At 45.0% G+C, this 19061-nt stretch overlaps 1 protein-coding gene across 2 annotated transcripts; it reads left to right on the forward strand.

Annotated features, from left to right (window-relative positions):
• Positions 1–1657: 1657 nt before the first annotated feature.
• LOC145353871 (serine/arginine-rich splicing factor 6-like) lies at positions 1658–17568 on the forward strand. Of its 2 annotated transcripts, none has more exons than XM_080204780.1 (6): positions 1658–1853; positions 4626–4786; positions 5374–5492; positions 5586–5788; positions 8095–8190; positions 16339–17568. In XM_080204780.1, exons 1-6 carry the CDS (start codon positions 1747–1749, stop codon positions 16709–16711), a joined length of 1059 nt encoding a protein of 352 aa, XP_080060906.1. In that variant the 5' UTR covers positions 1658–1746; the 3' UTR covers positions 16712–17568. The 2 variants fall into 2 exon arrangements, with proteins under 2 accessions (XP_080060906.1, XP_080060907.1); XM_080204781.1 differs by having other exon boundaries at positions 4626–4702.
• The last annotated feature ends 1493 nt before the right edge of the window (positions 17569–19061 follow it).

Genomic DNA, 19061 nt, shown 5'->3' on the forward strand with positions numbered 1-19061 from the left:
TCCAATGAAGCCATTGCCTGGCAGCCTCTTAAAAGTCACCATTACCTTACTGCTGGTCTGGTTGGTAGAGACATGCCCATGACACCCACCCTGAAAGCGACCTGTGAAACCTGGCACTGATTGCCATGAGTGGTAAATGATGCAAGAAATTACAAAGAGTTGAGAATGTAGCCCAGTCCATCATGCAAACCAGGCTCCCATTAACTGACTCCATTTACACTTTCAGCTGCCTCAGAAAAGTAGCCAGCAGAATCAACGACCCCATGCACCCTGCACTTATTTGTGACAGTAACACTATATTCCATCACTCTCTTTTCCTTCTCCCCTTTATATTCTATGAAGAGCATGGTTTGTCTGCAGAGTGTGCAAGAAATAGTACTTTTCACTTGTGTGCAAGAAGCAATACATTACACTGCATTCCAATATATGTGACAATAATAAATGAAATCAAAGTAACTGCATGGACAAAATTGTGGTGCAGTGGTTTGCATTGCTGCTTCACAGAGCCAGGGACCTGGGTTCGATCCCTGACTTGGGTCACTGTCTGTGCAGAGTCTGCACATTCTCCTCGTGTCTGCTTAGGCTTCCTCTGGGTGCTCTAGTTTCCTCCCAGTTTGGAAGATATGCTGGTTAGCTGCAATGGCCATGCTAACGTCTCCCTCAGGCTCCTGAAAGAGACACCGGAGTGTGGTGACTAGGGGATTTTCACAATAACTTCATTGGCAGTGACTTGTGACACTAATAAATAAACTTTAAAAAGCAACACCATGTTCTGCACCATCTCCTTTCCTTCTCCCCTAAGTACTCTATGAATGGTATGCTTTGTCTGTATTATGCACAAGAAACAATGCTTTTCACTATATCCCAATACATGTGACAATAATAAATCAAATCAAAGTAACCCCAACACTATATTGTGCACCCTGTCCTTATGCACTCTATGAATGGTATGTTTTGTTAGTACAATGTGCAAGAAACAATACTTTCACTATATCCCAATACATGTGACAATAATAAATCAGAGTAACTGTAACAGCACATTCTGCACCCTCTCCTTCTGTCCTCTATGAATAGTATGTTTTATCTATATGGTATGCAAGAAACAATATTTTTCACTGTATTCCAGTACATTTGAAATTAATAAATCAAATCAAAGTAATTGCTATGCTACATTCTGCACCCTTTCCTTGTGTACTCTATGTTTGGTCTGTATAGTGTGCAAGAACCAATACTTTTCACTGTATCCCAATAAATGTGACAAAAATCAAATCAAAATAACTGCAACATTATAATCTGCATCCTCTCCACTGTCTGTATAGTGTGCAAGAAACAATATTTTTCACTGTATCGCAATACATTAAAGGCTTACTTTTCACTGCATAACCCTGATTAACACTGCAATGAAGTTATTGTGAAATTCCCCATGTGACAGTAATAAATCAAATCAAACTTTCAGTGAGGTACTGGGGGCTGCAGCTGCAAAGGCGACGTGTGGGAAAGAACTACACTACCCAGAGGGCAGAGAGAGGGAACTACAATACCCAGAGGGCAGAGGCACACAAAGTGATGACGTACAGTGAGGTGAGGCGCAGCTCTCAGTGACGTACGCGGCGGGATTCGCAGGGCGGGAGGGGGGGAAGCGAGCGGTGTTCCACGTCACTGGCGAAGCACAAAGAGAGCAAGCAGCGGCGGCGGCTCGGGCGGGGGGGAGAATCAATAAATAAATAGCCGCGCTCGGCCGAAAGGATGCCGCGTGTTTATGTCGGGAGGCTGAGCTACCAGGTCCGGGAGAAGGACCTGGAGAGGTTCTTCAAGGGTTACGGCAAGCTGCTGGAGGTGGACCTGAAGAACGGGTGAGGGATGCGCCGCGGCCCCCCGTCCGGGGGTGGGGGGGGGTATAGCGGGAGTCCTCCCACCCCCACCCATGGGCCCGGCTCCAGCCTCCACACCGCCGGCCCAGCGCACACCCTGCACCCCGCACCGCACACCCAGTGTCCACTCCCCTTCCCCGGGTTAACGGGAGCTGGCAGCAGCAGCAGCAATCCCGCCGCTGGGGGGGTGGGGGGGCGGGAGGGAATCATTCCGGGTTCCTTCCATCTGCCCCTGCGAAGGCGTTGGGGGGGGGGGGGGGGTGGGGGCAGCGAATGCCGCGTGGATTGGGGATAAAATGGCGGCAGGAGGTGTGCAGAGGGAGGGGAGTGGGCCCAGCGGCTGGAGAAGAGGGAGGGAGAGAGGGGTGGAGGGGGAAATGTGGAGAGAGTGCAAGAGTGAGAGCAAAGGGTGCAGTGGGAAGAGAGGAGGGAGGTCCCTGAGGACTGGGGGGGGGCGTGGGGTGGGGTGGGAGGAATGGAGAGAGCAAAATGGGCAATGCATGATGTGGGAGGGGTGGTGAGTGAGTGCATGGCGTGGGGGGGGGGTGCATGAGGACATGGTGTGGGGGGTGAGGGCATGGTGTGGGCGGGAGAGGGTGAGTGAGGGCATGGTGTGAGGGGGGGAGACGGTGAGTGAGGGCATGGTGTGGGGGGGGGGAGACGGTGCGTGAGGGCATGGTGTGGGGGGGGGAGACGGTGCGTGAGGACATGGCGTGGAGGGGGAGACGGTGCGTGAGGACATGGCGTGGAGGGGGAGACGGTGCGTGAGGACATGGCGTGGAGGGGGAGACGGTGCGTGAGGACATGGCTTGGGGGGGAGAGGGTGGGTGAGGGCATGGCGGGGAGGGGGAGAGGGTGGGTGAGGGCATGGCGGGGAGGGGGAGAGGGTGGGTGAGGGCATGGCGGGGAGGGGGAGAGGGTGGGTGAGGGCATGGCGGGGAGGGGGAGAGGGTGGGTGAGGGCATGGCGGGGAGGGGGAGAGGGTGGGTGAGGGCATGGCGGGGAGGGGGAGAGGGTGGGTGAGGGCATGGCGGGGAGGGGGCGAGGGTGGGTGAGGGCATGGCGGGGAGGGGGCGGGTGAGGGCATGGCGGGGAGGGGGAGGGGGCGGGTGAGGGCATGGCGGGGAGGGGGAGGGGGCGGGTGAGGGCATGGCGGGGAGGGGGAGAGGGCGGGTGAGGGCATGGCGGGGAGGGGGAGAGGGCGGGTGAGGGCATGGCGGGGAGGGGGAGAGGGTGGGTGAGGGCATGGCGGGGAGGGGGAGAGGGCGGGTGAGGGCATGGCGGGGAGGGGGCGGGTGAGGGCATGGCGGGGAGGGGGAGGGGGCGGGTGAGGGCATGGCGGGGAGGGGGAGGGGGCGGGTGAGGGCATCGCGGGGAGGGTGCGGGGGCGGGCGGGGGCCTGGCGGGGAGGGTGAGGGCGGGGGCCTGGCGGGGAGGGGGAGAGGGCGGGGGCCTGGCGGGGAGGGGGAGAGGGCGGGTGGGGGCATGGCAGGGAGGGGGAGAGGGCGGGTGGGGGCATGGCGGGGAGGGGGAGAGGGCATGGTCTGTGGGGGGAGAGGGTCCGATGGGGGAGAGAGGGTGACTGAGGACACAAAGAGCGTGGTTAACTGAGGTTATGGTAGAGAGAGGGGATGACAGAGGGCAAGTGGGGGTTGAGGTGGTACAGAGTGGTCTTCTGAGGACCCGGTGGGGGCATGGCGCCTGCTTGATCAAGATGGGGGTGCACAGTATGTGTGAGAGCAAGGTGAGAGTATGTATTGCGACGGTGTACATGACAGCACGGAGAGGAGGGACAGAGCGCGTGTGCGCAACAGCACGGTGGGGGAGGAAACCCTCCGGACCAAGTGGTGGGCACACAGAAAGCAGACAACACCAAGTTTGGGATTGAAAGGGAGAGAGATACGGAAGGCAAATCAAGGGGTGGGATGGAGCAGGTTAAATCTTGGTTCTTAAATGCTGCATGTTGTTCAGGGCTTTCTCGCTGTCCCATGTTTGCCCTGCTTTGACTGTGCACTGTGTTTGACCTAATATTGATAATTGCAGATAATGCATTTCCTTTCAAAAAATAACCCTCTTCATCTTCATGTGCTGCTATTTTTGTCCTGAAATATAGAGTAACTTTTTTTGCATTCAACTTGATGCCTATAAGCATTCTTTCTTTCTTTCTCTTAATATATTTATCAGTTATTAAAACTATATTCTAGTGGGCCTGTACTTTCTATGTGGATTTGGGCAGCCACAATAATAGAATTTGGTTGTAGAAATTGTTCACTTTTTATTTACATTCGGATCTTTAAAGCTGTTACTTTTTTAAATGCATTTTTTGGTCTTCAAATTCTCCATTGTGTGTGGTATTAACCAATTGTTATAAAATTTGAGGCTATCGAAGTGTGTGGGCTGAACTGCACTAATCTCAAACTTGAATTTTTGACATGCAGTGCAAAATCAGGTGGTTCTGAACATTGCAGTTGTGGCATGTGCAAAATGAGGGGGTGTTTAAGTAAAGGGAAATTATTGTTACCAGCTTTGACTCCATGATTAAAGCGCACAAATATCAATCATCAAAATAACAAGGGAATGTCTGGGAAGAATTTATCCACAGCGTTAGGAAATGAAATGTATTACCAGAGGTAGTGGGGAAAGCTGAATCCATGATGGTTTCTACAAGTGCAGTGAATATTTATATGTAAACATTCATCATGTGGGCCATGCAAAAGTGTTGTACGATGTTCTTATTGATTTGTTTCCCTTCAGGTATGGATTTGTTGAGTTTGAAGATGCACGTGATGCAGATGATGCAGTTTATGAACTGAATGGGAAAGAACTTTGTGGTGAGCGTATCATCGTGGAGCACGCAAGAGGACCACGTCGTGATGGGAGCTATGGTGGTGGTTATGGTGGTGGTGGTGGTCGCAGTGAGTGGTTTAAGATCTTGCTCAACGTCACTTTGTTTAACTTTTGAATTTGCTTTTAAAAATTTCTAATGGTTTTTATTGTTTAAATTGTGTAACAGTGAAAGTGTTCATCCAAACTTTGTTAACAAGACCTTGATCTTTTAATTGAAAGAATCCAGTGAGGCTAAGATGTCTGCCCGTTCCGATTGACCTTGGCTTTACCTTACAATATGTAGCCTTTGGCGTTTGGCTGACCTAATGGAAGCCATGACGACAGCTGCCTTTGCCATTAGACCCTGGGTGATGAGGATGCCAAGGGTTAGACATTACTGGTTAATCTGAACTAGGTGCCTGTTACCATATGTGTGTTGTACCAAACTTCTAAAATCTGCTAGAATGTAAGTACATTATGTAATATTTAGTTTTGATATTTGGCAAAATATATGCAGCCATGCAATGGTAACATAATTGTAGCATTTAGTGTAAATACAAAATCCATGAAATTGTAATTATTAACCGATTTCTTAATACTCTTATCTAGTTTCATTTAAAATATTAAGAATTATCATAAATCAAATGATAACTGACTTTCTGTTAAACCTCTTAAGGCGGTGGTGGTTATGGATATCGAAGAAATGGACGGGAGAAGTATGGACCACCTGTCCGAACAGAGTTCAGACTCATCGTTGAAAATCTTTCAAGTCGTTGCAGCTGGCAAGATCTAAAAGTAGATATTGGAACTACATGTGATTTTCCAGGTAATGTTCAGCACTGAAGTTACCTCGTTCACTGATTGTCTTTTTATTTCCACTTTTTGAAGGATTTCATGAGACAGGCAGGAGAAGTGACCTATGCAGATGCTCATAAGCAGCGCATGAATGAAGGAGTTATTGAATTCAGGTCTTACTCTGATATGAAACGGGCTTTGGACAAGCTGGATGGCACTGAAATTAACGCGAGAAAGATTCGATTAGTTGAAGACCGGCCCCGCAATCGACGTTCTTCCTCTGGTAGTCGGTCACGGTGAGTGCTTTTTTTCAGTTCAAGTGTGATGAATATTTACTTGATAAATCTTTTATGAAGCACACCTGTAGTTAGGTTGCCCAGTTGAGATTTTAGTAACTTCTTTATAAGAATCCATTTATAAAATCTAAGGTACATTGTGTACAGCAATGCCACCTATATAGTATGATTTAACATAGTGAAACATCTGAGGAGATTTATTAAAACACAAGATACAGGAAATATCAGTTAGCATATCTAAAAGAAAAGACAAGTTGATGTTATTTTGAGCTCTGAAGATGAATTCTATCCTAGTGTTATGGAATTGTATAGTGCAGAAAAGGCCCTTCAGCTCATTGTCTTTGCATTGGACATCAGGCACATACCTTATTTTAGTCCATTTTCCAGCACTTGTATGCCTTGGCATTTCAAGAACTCGATTAAATGCTAATCCCCCGGGTTATGGACACCTCAATCAGTCACAACTTTTTCGTACAGATGTTCACTTTTTTGTTTTTATCTCCGATGTTTAGTATATTTCCTCCTGGTGTTAAGGAAGGTTAGAAGAGGAAAAGAATGAGGGAATTCAGAATGAGGAGAGAAATGTGGCAAGGATATGGGTTTTGAAAAATTTGACAAGTTTGGAATAATCTGGCTGAAAACTATTCTACTGCTACTGATGATAAAACTGAATCAAGGTATAGTGGAGAGTAAACTGAAATGGAAGAAGCGGCAGAAGTAGATTCTGAACAGCTATGTGCAGGGTAGTGGTAGCCTGAATGTAAGTAGTGTCAATAGTAGTTTGAGCAAGATCCGTTTTAGAGAGCTAGTGAGAATGTTGGTGTATTCAGAAATTAAAAAGATGGTTAATACAGGTATATGAGTGGGAGCATTGCAGTTGGAATCACAGAAGCATGGAAATCTCCCTATACTGTCAAGGTGCAGTCCTTTGATAGGAAATGAATGAAGCTGGACCAACAAGAAAGGAGCTGAGAATACTTAACTGTAGCAGTGGCATACACTGTTTCAGCCATGTAAGATAGGATTGTTGACACGGCAGTCTTGGAGCTGTGGGAGGGCAGAGACAAGATTGAAAAGATGTGTGTGTGTGTGAATTGGTTTGTAATGTCTTTTGCAACTTTGGCATCTTGTAGCTAATTGCAGCCAATTTATATGAGTCAGTATTCTAGATGAGTTAACTGACCAGGTAATCAGTTTGGTTGAAGGAAATTTTGTTTGGGGATTCCTGTGTTTCTTGTGTTTCTTTTGTGTGTGTGTGTGTGTGTATATGTCAGAAAGCAGTCTCGGTTGAATGTCTTTGAAAAATGCAACATCAACAATTCCCATCCCCAATGCTGTACTGAAGTTTTAAATTTAAATCTCTGGATTGGGTGGCTGCAGATTACAACAGCTTGGTGGATTTAATGTTCAAGTCTTCAGTCAAAAACTGGTGGATTCAAATCCTTGTCTCTATTCCTCTGCTCCAGAGACTTGAACACAATATTAAGCTGTGTTGAAATGCCTGAGGTGCAAATCTTCAGGTGGATGTTAAACCAAAAGTCTTGCCTTTTCCCTCTGGCAAAAGTGAAAGATCACATGTACATTCAAAGAGTAAAAGTTCTGCTCACTATTTATCCCTCAAACCAGCATCACAAAACTGTTTATCTGGTCATTATCGCATTGCTGTTTGTGGGAGCACAGTGTGTGAAAATTGGCTACTGAGTTTCCTACATTACAATAGTGACTCGCTTCAAAAAATAGCTTCATTGGCTGTCGCTCACTTTCAAAATTAAGGTCATGATTAAAATCGCTATGTTATTGCAAGTCTGTCTGTGCACTTGAAACATTTTTGACTCAAAGTTTGGATTTTGTTTTGTGGGTCTGTGCCTGCCACTGGGTATCTTTTCTCGTCGTAGTATAGCCTTGTCAGTGCTAGATATCCACATGAGTGAATAATATTAATTGAAAAGATTTTGCTCTGGTACCTAATCCAAAATGTATTCTCTTGCTTGGGCACTCGAAGCCAATGGTGGTGCTCCCCTCCAGCTGTCATTGGCTGGACATCGGAGCGCGAATTTAACTTTGATGTGGGAGATCTATATACTTCCAACGGCATGTTGTGACCTTCCATGTCCACTCAGTGTTTAAATTGACCTGGGTATCATAAAGGTGGAGATGATATTTTTGCGAAACATACTGTCAAGTAGACAATGTGATTATTGAGAAAATTGAGCTGAGGTGCATGTTTCAACGTAAAATAACTGGTAAAGAAAGACAGTTATTGTGAGTAGCCATTATTCGCTTTTGAGTAATCTTTTAATTCACAGATCTAGGTCACGAAGTCGTCGACACTCCCGCAGTAGGAGTCGTAGGAGCAGTCGAAGTAGATCTGGTAGTGCCTCAAAGAGTCGGTCACGTTCTAGGTAAGTAAGTTATCAAATGACTTTGTAGGCTAAATTTTGTTTGTTGGAAGGCAAATTCTGTATCATACATTGTTAGGTCTGTCAAGCTTTTAACTTTACAAAAATGGTTCTTTCAGTTGATTTTTCACACAAAATGATAAAGTTGATTTCTGATGACTCAAAATGTTAATTCTATTTTTCTTTAGTCAAATGTTGTCAGACCTGCTGAGTATTTGCAGAATTTTCTGTCTTTATTTCAGATTTCCAACATCCACAGTATTTTGCTTTTACAATAAGAATATATTTAGATAGTTTAATATAATGGGATGATGTACAATTGGAGTACTTCAGAGATGTTGGTGCCATGAGTAGAATTCTGGTGAATCCAGTAGACTATGGATATATTACATTTGACCCTGAAATCTGGCTGTTAAAATTCAACAAACCCAATCTTGTTTGCGATCTTATTTGTTAGTTGCCCCTTTCTTGAATTTTGTAGACTTTGTTTCTGGCTCTATTACATTGTCATAATCAGTGCAGCGTCTGTCCTTATCAGTTGTTTAAGGAATGTTCCAGTTCGGCAAACTATTTGCATTTTGTAGCTGACGGTTCCATGGTGGGCACCATGCAGTCCATAATCATTAGGGGAGGTGATGGCCCATTGGTATTATCGCTATACTATTAATCCAGAAACTCAGCTAATGTTTTGGGAACTTGGGTTGAATCCTGCTATGACAGATGGAGGAATTTGGTTTCCAGAAAATGTATCTGGAATTAAGAATCTACTGATGACCATGAAACCATTGTTGATTGCTGGGGGCAAAAAAAAATCTGGTTAACCAATGTTCCTTTAGGGAAGGAAATCTGCCATCCTTGGTCTGGTCTATATATGATTCAAGAGCCACAGCAATGTGGTTGACTCTCAACTACCCTTGGGCAACTGGGATGGGCAATTCATACTGACCAGTCAGTGACGCCCATGTCCTATGAATGAATAAAAAAAAAACTGCTGTATTATAAATTTAATGTTCTGAACATTCCACTTTTTTATCTTTTTGTGTCGTGTAAGCTGGAGAGAGAGGTTCTTTTTGTAGCCGGCTGTAAGCCCCTATTCTCAATTGGTCAGCCGTTCACGGAACATTACCTCAATAATAGCTCAAGGGTTTTAATGTCTTATGAACAATTGGGATTGTATTCATGCTTAATATTTCTATTACACTTGTTTGGATAGATTGACTCAAATACATCCTTTGTGAAGTTGATGTTTCATATCTTACCAGAAAAAGGTTACTTAATTCCAAATGCTGCATCAACTGCAAAACTATTTTGTATGCCCTTTCTGTCTAACTATTCTGTTCTTAATTTGTTTAACTTCAGTGATTAATGCAGGTTGTTGGGACTTGACAGCATGGAAATGTAATTATTATTGTTTTGGGTAGACGTGTGCTGATTCATTCTAATTTGTAAAGTATGCATATATAAATGAATATCATATTAGCCTTTGTCCAGTTAACTACTGTCATAATTGATTCTCCTGATTTCAAGTATTTTCCTAGCCCCAATCCCATCCCCCTCCATTTATGAGTTTCACATCAACGTTTCATTTGGCTCAATTGTGACATTTAGCCTGATTTTCTCTCATATCTGGGACTTTGAGTCTGTTACATGACTTGCTGGCTGTCCTCTGGAATGATGTCAATCTAAATAGTCAGTGGCATTGGGAGTAGCCTTCAAGGCTAAATGTGATCCCCTTCTTTACTGAATACAGTACTTGATATGTCTTAATGAGAACTGCTGTATAGTAGCAACTTGGAACGTTGGGTGACTGCCTTTTTAGTTTAATTTTTTAAACTGTGTTTCCTGGTTCTAATCTCTCCCACAAGTGGAAACATTTTCTTGGCATTCACCCTGCCAAATCCCCTCCAGGATCTTACCTGTTTTAATAAGGTCACCTTTCATTCTTCTACATTCCAGTGGTTTTAGGCTCAACCTGATTAACCATTCTTCATAAGATAAGCCCCTCATACTGGAATGATTTGAGTGAACCTTCTCTGAACTGATCCTAATGCAATTAAAAAGATTACAGGGGGAATTCTCCTGTCCCGACCACCATGGGAATTGTAGCAGACGGGGAGCAGCCCATGCAAAGATTCATTGACCTTGGGTGGGGTTCTCCGGTTTTGGGGTGAGCATGGCTGAAGAATTCCACCCGAATCCTCTTTAAATTGGGGGGGCTTTAAACTAGAAAGGTTGGGGGGAGGGAATAGAGATGAGGAGACTGAGAGCGAGGAGGTTATCTCCCAGGTAGAGAAGGACTGTAGAGAGTATGAGAGGGAGGTTAGACGGGTAGTGGAGAAGGGAAGTGCCCAGACCGAGGGTCTGAGGTGTGTCTACTTTAACGCCAGGAGTGTAGTGAACAAGGTAGATGAGCTTAGGGCTTGGATTACTGCTTGGGAATGTGATGTAGTGGCCATTACAGAGTCTTGGATGTCTCGGACAGGACTGGGTACTTCAGGTGCCGGGATTCAGATGCTTCAGGAAGGATGGGGGGCGGGGGTGATGTGGCATTGTTGATCAGGGACAGTGTCATGGGTGCAGAGAGGGTGGATGCTGTGGAGGGACTGTCTACGGAGTCTCTGTGGGTGGAAGTTAGGAACAGCAAAGGGTCGAAAATGTTGCTGGGTGTTTTCTATAGGGTGCCCAGTAGTGACAGGGAAGTTGAGGTGCAGATAGGGAAACCGATCCTAGAGAGATGTAGTAATAACAGAGTTGTCATGATGGGAGACTTTAATTTCCCAAACATCGACTGGAATATCCCTAGGGTAAGGGGTTTGGACGGTGAGGAGTTTGTTAGGTGTGTTCAGGAGGATTTCCTGACACAGCACGTGGATAAGCCTACGAGAGGAGAGGCTGTACTTGAACTGGCGCTGGCTAATGAACCAGGACAGGTGACGGATCTCTCGGTGGGAGAGCATCTTGGGGATGGAGATCATAATTCTATCTCCTTCACAATAGCATTGGAAAGAGATAAGATCAGGCAGGCTAGGAAGGTGTTTGTCTGGAGTAAGGGGAAATATGATGACATCAGGCAGACAATTGGATGAATAAACTGGAAGGAGGTGTTCTTGGGGAAAAGTACTGAAGGAAGGTGGCGGATTTTCAAGGAACGTTTGACTGGAGCTCTGCACGGCAACGTTCCGATGAGACAAGGAGGTTTTGGTAGGTCGCGGGAGCTGTGTTGCACGAAGGTTGTGGTGAACCTGGTCAGGAAGAAAAGAAAGGTGTATAAAAGTTTAAGAGAGCTAAGAGATGTTAAGAATCTGGAGGAGTATAAGGCTTGTAGAAAGGAGCTTAGAAAGGAAATTAGGAGAGCCAGAAGGGGACATGAGAAGGCCTTGGTGGGTAAAATTAAGGAGAACCCCAAGGCGTTCTACAAATATGTGAAGAGTAAAAGGATGAGAAAAGAAGGGATAGGACCTATAAAAGGTGAAGGGGAAAAGTCTGTGTGGAACCGGAAGACGTGGCAGAGGTGCTTAATGAGTACTTTGCCTCGGTATTCACGGTGGAAAGTGATCTGGGAGGTTTTACTACAGGTTTGCGGCAGACTGAAAAGATTGAGTATGTGGATATTAAGAGAGAGGATGTGTTGGAACTTTTAAATTCCACCAAGATAGATAAGTTGCCGGGACCGGATGGGATGTACCCCAGGTTATTGTGGGAGGTGAGGGAAGTGATTGCAGAGCCCCTGGCGATGATCTTTGCATCGTCGATAGAGACGGGAGAGGTTCCGGAGGATTGCGGATGTGGTTCCTATTTTCAAGAAAGGGAACAGGGATAGCACGCGAAATTACCGACCGGTGAGCCTGACCTCAGTGGTTGGTAAGTTGATGGAGAGGATTCTGAGGGACAAGATTTATGAGCATTTAGAGAAGTTTAGAACGATCAGGAATAGTCAGCACGGCTTTGTCAAGGGCAGGTCGTGCCTTACAAGTCCAGTTGAGTTCTTTGAAAATGTGATTGAACACATTGACGAAGGAAGAGCAGTGGACGTGGTTTACATGGACTTCAGCAAGGCGTTTGATAAGGTCCCCCATGCAAGACTTCTTGAGAAGGTGAGAGGGCATGGGATCCAAGGGGCTTTGGCCTTGTGGATCCAGAACTGGCTTGCCTGCAGAAGGCAGAGAGTGGTTGTGGATGGGTCGTTGTCTGCATGGAAGTGGATCACCACCCCACGGATCTGTTCTAGGACCCTTGCTGTTTGTCATTTTCATAAATGACCTAGATAAGGAAGTGGAGGGATGGGTTAGTAAGTTTGTCGACGATACGAAGGTTGGTGGCATTGTGGATAGTCTGGAGGGATGTCAGTAGTTGCAGCGTGACATAGATAGGATGCAAGACTGGGCGGAGAAGTGGCAGATGGACTTCAACGCGGATAAATGTGTAGTGGTCCATTTTGGCAGGACCAACGGGATGCAGGAATACAATATCAAGGGTGGGAGTCTTAGCTGGGTTGAAGAGCAGAAGAATCTCGGGGTCCGGGTCCATAGGACTCTTAAATCGGCCTCGCAGGTGGAGGATGTGGTCAAGAAGGCGTATGGTGCACTGGCCTTCATTAATCGAGGGATTGAGTTTAGGAGTCAGGAGGTAATGCTGCAACTTTATAGGACCCTTGTCAGACCCTACTTGGAGTACTGTGCGCAGTTCTGGTCGCCTCACTACAGGAAGGATGTGGAAGCTATTGAGAGGGTGCAGAGGAGACTTACAGGGATGTTGCCTGGATTGGGAGGCATGCCTTATGAAGATAGGTTGAGGAAGCTAGGTCTCTCCTCCCTGGAGAGACGAAGGTTGAGAGGCGACCTGATAGAGGTTTATCAAATGTTGAGAGGAATAGATAGGGTGGATTCTCGGAAGCTATTTCCCAGGGCTGAAATGGTCGCTACGAGAGGACACAGGTTTAGAACATAAGAAATAGGAGCAGGAGTAGGCCATCTAGCCCTTCGAGCCTGCCCTGCCATTCAATAAGATCATGGCTGATCTGTCGTGGCTCAGTTCCACATTCCTGCCCTCTCTCCATAACCCTTAATCCCCTCGCTTATCAAAAACCCATCAACCCGCGTCTTAAAAATATTTAGCGAGGCAGCCTCCACCACCTCAAAGGGCAGAGAATTCCAGAGATTCACCACCCTTTGAGTGAAGAAGTTCCTCCTCAACTCCATTCTAAACAGCACCCCCCCCTTATCTTGAGGCTGTGCCCCCTTGTCCTACTGTCCTTTCTGAGCGGGAAGAGTCTCTCCACCTCTATCCTATCCATCCCATTCATCATTTTATATGTCTCAATGAGATCTCCCCTCATTCTTCTAAACTCTAACGAGTACAAGCCTAGTTTATTCAGCCTCTCCTCATAGCTCAACCCCCTCAACTCCGGTATCAGCCTAGTAAACCTCCTCTGCACTCCCTCCAAGGCCAAAATATCCTTGCGTAAGTACAGCGCCCAAAACTGCACACAGTACTCCAGCTGCGGCCTCACCAATGCCCTATACAGCCGCAGCAAGACCTCCCTACTTTTATATTCAATCCCCCTCACTATGAAGGCCAGCATCCCATTAGCCTTCCTGACCACCTGCTGCACCTGCAGGCTGGGTTTTTGCGACTCATGCACAAGGACCCCGAGGTCCCTCTGCACCGTCGCCTGCTGCAGTTTTTCGCCATGTAAGTAATAGTCCTTCCTACCGTTATTCCTACCAAAGTGGACCACCTCGCACTTGCCAACATTAAATTCCATTTGCCAGTTCCTGGCCCATTCGCCCAGCCTATCTAGATCCTTCTGCAGACTCTCCACACCCTCCGCACAATTTGCCGTTCCACCAATCTTGGTGTCATCAGCAAATTTCGACACCATACACTCGGTTCCCTTCTCCAGATCATCTATATAAATGGTAAAAAGCTGAGGCCCCAGCACCGACCCCTGGGGCACTCCACTAGTCACCAACCGCCAATGCGAATAGCACCCATTGACCCTCCTATTTGACAATCAATCCTCTATCCACGCTAACACCCTACCCCCCCAACTCCATGCCCCCTTACCTTCTGCAATAACCTCTTGTGAGGTACCTTGTCAAACGCCTTCTGAAACTCAAGAAACACCACGTTCACCGGCTCTCCTCTATCCACCGCCCTAGACACATCCTCATAGAACTCCAATAAATTTGTCAAGACACGACTTCCCCTTAACGAAACCGTACTGCGTCTGCTCTATCAAGCAATTCCCCTCAAGATGCCTCGCTATTTCCTCCTTGATGACGGATTCTAACATTTTACCTACAACAGACGTTAAACTAATCTTCCTGTAATTCCCTGCCTTTTGTCTGGCACCCTTCTTAAACAACGGCGTAACATTCGCCGCTTTCCAATCTTCCGGCACTTCCCCGGAATCCAGCGACGTTTGGAAAATAACCACCAAGGCATCCACTATCACCTCCGCCATTTCTTTCAGAACCCTCGGATGCATTCCATCCGGTCCTGGGGACTTGTCCACAATCAGCCCCTCCAGTCTGTTGAGCACCGCCTCTCTAGTAACAATAATGTCATTGAGACCCTCCAGTCCTACCACCTTTCCATCGCTAACACCCGGCAAATTATTCACGTCTTCCTCCGTGAAGACCGAAACAAAAAAGTTATTCAAGACCTCAGTCATTTTCCCCATCCCCTACCACTAAGTCCCCCCTCTCATCCTCTAAGGGTCCAACGTTCACCCTAGCCAGCCTCTTCCTTTTTATATATTTATAAAAACTCTTGCTATCCTTTTTTATATTAAGCGCTAGCCCAGCTTCATAGTTTCTCCTACCCTTCTTTATCAACTTCTTTGTCAATCTTTGTTGACATTTAAACCTCTCCCAATCCTCTTCTTGCCCACTAATCTTAGCTACTCTAAACGCCTCCGCTTTTAATTCAACACTTTCCTTCACCTCCTTCGTTATCCACGGCTTATTACCTCTCCTCCTACGGTCCTTTTTAATCATCGGAATAAATTTCTGCTGAGCACCAAGAAAGATCTCCTTAAAGATCCTCCACTGCTCCTCAGCAGACCTACCTTCCAACGCGCTCCCCCAGTCAACATTCGCCAATTCTTCTCTCATCCTACCGTACTCCCCTCTGTTCAAACAAAGGACGCGTGTCCGGGAACCCACTTTCTCCTCCTCCATCTGCACCAGAAACTCCACCGTACAATGATCACTCTCCCCAAGAGGATCCTTCACCACAAGGTCCCTAATTCTACCTGCCTCATTACATAACACCGGATCCAAGATAACTCGCTCCCTCGTCGGCTCCAACACACACTGTTCAAGGAAATTATCCCGGCAGCATTCCAAGAACTCCTCCTCGAGCCCACCGCATCCAACATGGGTCGACCAATCAATATGTAGATTGAAATCTCCCATAATTATCACCGTTCCATTCCTGCACGCCGCACTTATCTGTGCTGGGAAGCAAGTACAGAGGAGATGTTAGGGGTAAGTTTTTCACTCGGAGGGTGGTGAGTGAGTGGAATCGGTTGCCGTCGGTGGTGGTAGAGGCGAACTCGCTGGGTCTTTTAAAAGACTTCTGGATGAGTATATGGGATCTAATGGCATTGGAAGTAGCAGATAGTTCTATGGCTTGGTAGATATAGATGTGATCGGCGCAACTTGTGGGCCGAAAGGCCTGTTTGTGTTGTAGTGTTCTATGTTCTAAATAAGGAGACCAAAACAGTTTACAGTACTCCAGGTATAGTCTCACCAATGCCCTGTGCAATACTCTTGTATTCTCTTCCTCTTGCAATAAATACCAATATGCCATTCACCTTCTTAATCACTTGCTGTATCTGCATGCTGACTTTGTGATTTGCATCACAGGGCACCTGGATCTGTACCATCGAGTTCTGCAGTCTCTATTTAAATAATGTACTGCTTTTTTATTCTTCCTGAAAACTGGACAAGTTCACATCTTCCACATTATACTCCATCTTCCACATTTTGCCCACTCGCTTAACCTGTGTGTATCCCTTTCTATCCCTCTACCATCTTTATTTAATTGTTGTAAGTCATTTACATTCTATTTGATTTGGATTTTTGTCTCATCAAAAGGAAGTGGATGTTTTCAAATAACATTTCTTTGTATTTCTGACTCCAGATCGCAAAGCAAAGACCATTCTAGGTCCAAATCAAAGTCTCCAGAAAGGAAATCTAGATCAAGAGGTAACTCCAAAGTCATGTCTGATAAGGGCTCTCGTTCCCGGTCTCCAAGCAAATCGAAATCTGAATTGAATAATAAATCACACAGCAGATCTAGATCCCCTCAAGTAAATGGTAAAGGAGATGCTAAATCAATGTCTCGCTCTCGTTCAAAGTCCCGCTCAACATCAAGAGAAGTGCCTCTTCCTATGTCACCAATTAAATCAAAGCCAAGATCAGAAAATGCATCTCCACCCAATTCTCATTCTAGGTCAGTGTCCAGGTCCCGATCTAGATCGATGTCCCGGTCTAGATCTGGCTCTAAGGATTAGCAACAATTTCTCACGAACGCTGAATTCAAGCTGGGTGTTTTCCTTAAAATAGTTGTATGTGTAAATGCAACTTTGGGACTGCAAAATTTTTCAAACTGGTGTTTTTCTTTCTAGTGTAGAGAACAGTATAGGGATGATTGTATATAAACTTTCATTACTGATTCTGTTAGGCAATAAGTGCAAATATGGCCATTGCTTTTTTCTTCTATTAATAACCTTTTCGAAGTGTAACGTGCTATTTTGAGGGTAGCTTTGATTTTATTTTCCTATTTTATTGCTGGGGTATTGCACAAGGTATTGTGCATGAAAAACTGTCACTAAACATCTTGATAGTTGCACTTTATTTTAGTGCCAAAACTCTAATTTTTAAATATACAAGTAATGCTATTGAACTTCAACTTTACAAGTTTGAATAAAGTAATTCAGCTCACTGGCATGACTTTGTATGCGGCAGACATAGAAGTACTTTTATGGAGGTGGCAAATTATAATTGTGTATAACGCTTCCTTAAGTATCTAATGTCATGCTTATGTACCCCAATCTGTGGTGGTTGGTGTATATGTAGTTAAACCATACATATTAACAATGTAATCTTGTCAAGCTTACATGTAGCTGTGAGGAGCTTTGTAGGCCAAAATGACTTTTCTAAATAACATTGCATATATTGTATGGGACACATTCTTTACAGTTAAATATGCGCAACCCTCCACTTATTATGAAAGTAAACTATTCTAATTTAGATTGTTGATCTTTGTGCAGGCCAGCATTTACAGATGCATGATTTTTTTTACACCTGGAACATATTTGAAATGTGCATGGTTTCAATAAAATATTCTATTGCAACTTTTGTAATTTTATTTCTTGAAGACTTCACTGCTTTGTCTTAAATGTTTAAGTACAGTATAACAATCTTTTTAAAGTTCAAATTTTCAAATTGTTCAAATTAGGGATGACTACATGTTGAAGCATCCAGTTAAGATATTCGGTATAATAAAATCTAAGAATCCCTAGGATAAACAGATGCCCTTTTTTTTCGAAGGGAAATTTGGAAATTACAGGGTACAACTGACAGTTAATTAGCATCCATTTCAGCACACGCACACTGCTGTTACCCTTTTTAACCATGTACCCATTGGTATTGAATTTGATGATTTGCCATGATCAAAATGAATGGCGGAGTAGGCTTGAAGAGCCGAATGGCCCACACCTGCTTGTTTCTATGTAACTGAGACCAGGATGAAGAAATGATGTCAAGAATGATTTATAAAATACATTGTCTTTCTCGGGCAGAACAAAATTTGGTTCGAGAATGCCTGGGAATTCTTAGAAATCTCTGAATTCTAAGCAGAGATTTAGAATTCAAAAAGAGTAATGTGCCATTCACTTGATCTTTAATGTAGTTACTATAAATTTGGGGAAAAAAAGCTGACTCCATTAATTTCTCTCTTTCCATAGTGGGTGAAAGGTCAGTGGCTGAAATCGCAATAATGCTTGGCATTAGGTGTTTGTGGGATGGAGGGAAAATAGTTTGCTTTTACTGTTTAAAAAATGAAGTGTTTGCTTCTTGCTTTGTACTAAGATCTGAAAAACCTTATTTACACCAGCTTTTATCTTGAATAAAAAGGTTTGACAGTTGAAACTCGGGTTTGAATTTTACCTTTTTTCAAACATTGAATTTTCTTGCAGTATTACTTAGCTTGTGAACTGGTGTCTGCTAAACAACTGAATTTCATTTTTTCTGGAAATGGTTCTACACAATATTTAAAATGCATTCATGGGGCATGGGTGTTTGTTGGGAACACTGATATTTAATGTCCACCCTCAAGTGCCCTTGAAAAATTGATCAAGGCTCACATTGAACTGTTGAAGAAGTTGCAGTCCTGTTAGGTTGGGAGTTCCAGGAATTTGACCTACAGGTGAGGAAGGAACAATGATGTATGTCCAAGTCTGGATGAGGTGTGACTTGGGAACCCATGGTATCTTTAGTGGTGGAGAACGCATGTTTAGTTAGTGCTGATAAAATGGTAGATGATGAGGTGCTGATCAAACTTGATTGTGTTGTCCTGACCATTGTCATCTTTGCTGTTGCAATTGTTTCTTTTCAGGTAAAAGGACATTGTAATTCATTACATTATTTACAAACTGTAAGGAATGTAAGAAAATTTTGGGAGCCAGTGATTTCTGGCCCCTACTAGCCACGGCAATTTTGTGGATGATCTAATCATCTAATCTGATGCAAAATCATGCCCCCTGCCCCCCCCCCCCCCCCCCGCCCCTCAACACACACACACACATCACTTCCATCCAGCGTGTTGGTGGTGGTGTATCATGGTAATATAATATCAAGGAG

The sequence above is a fragment of the Carcharhinus amblyrhynchos genome, chromosome 16, assembly GCF_965287045.1.
Source record: "Carcharhinus amblyrhynchos chromosome 16, sCarAmb.v2.hapA, whole genome shotgun sequence".
Lineage (NCBI taxonomy): Eukaryota > Metazoa > Chordata > Chondrichthyes > Carcharhiniformes > Carcharhinidae > Carcharhinus > Carcharhinus amblyrhynchos.

Coding starts and splice junctions, on each gene's coding strand:
- LOC145353871 (XM_080204780.1), top strand. CDS start 1,747: ATGCCGCGTGTTTATGTCGGGAGGCTGAGCTACCAGGTCCGGGAGAAG. Junction 4,787..5,373: donor TGGTGGTGGTGGTGGTCGCA/GTGAGTGGTTTA, acceptor AAACCTCTTAAG/GCGGTGGTGGTTATGGATAT. Junction 8,191..16,338: donor AAGAGTCGGTCACGTTCTAG/GTAAGTAAGTTA, acceptor TTCTGACTCCAG/ATCGCAAAGCAAAGACCATT.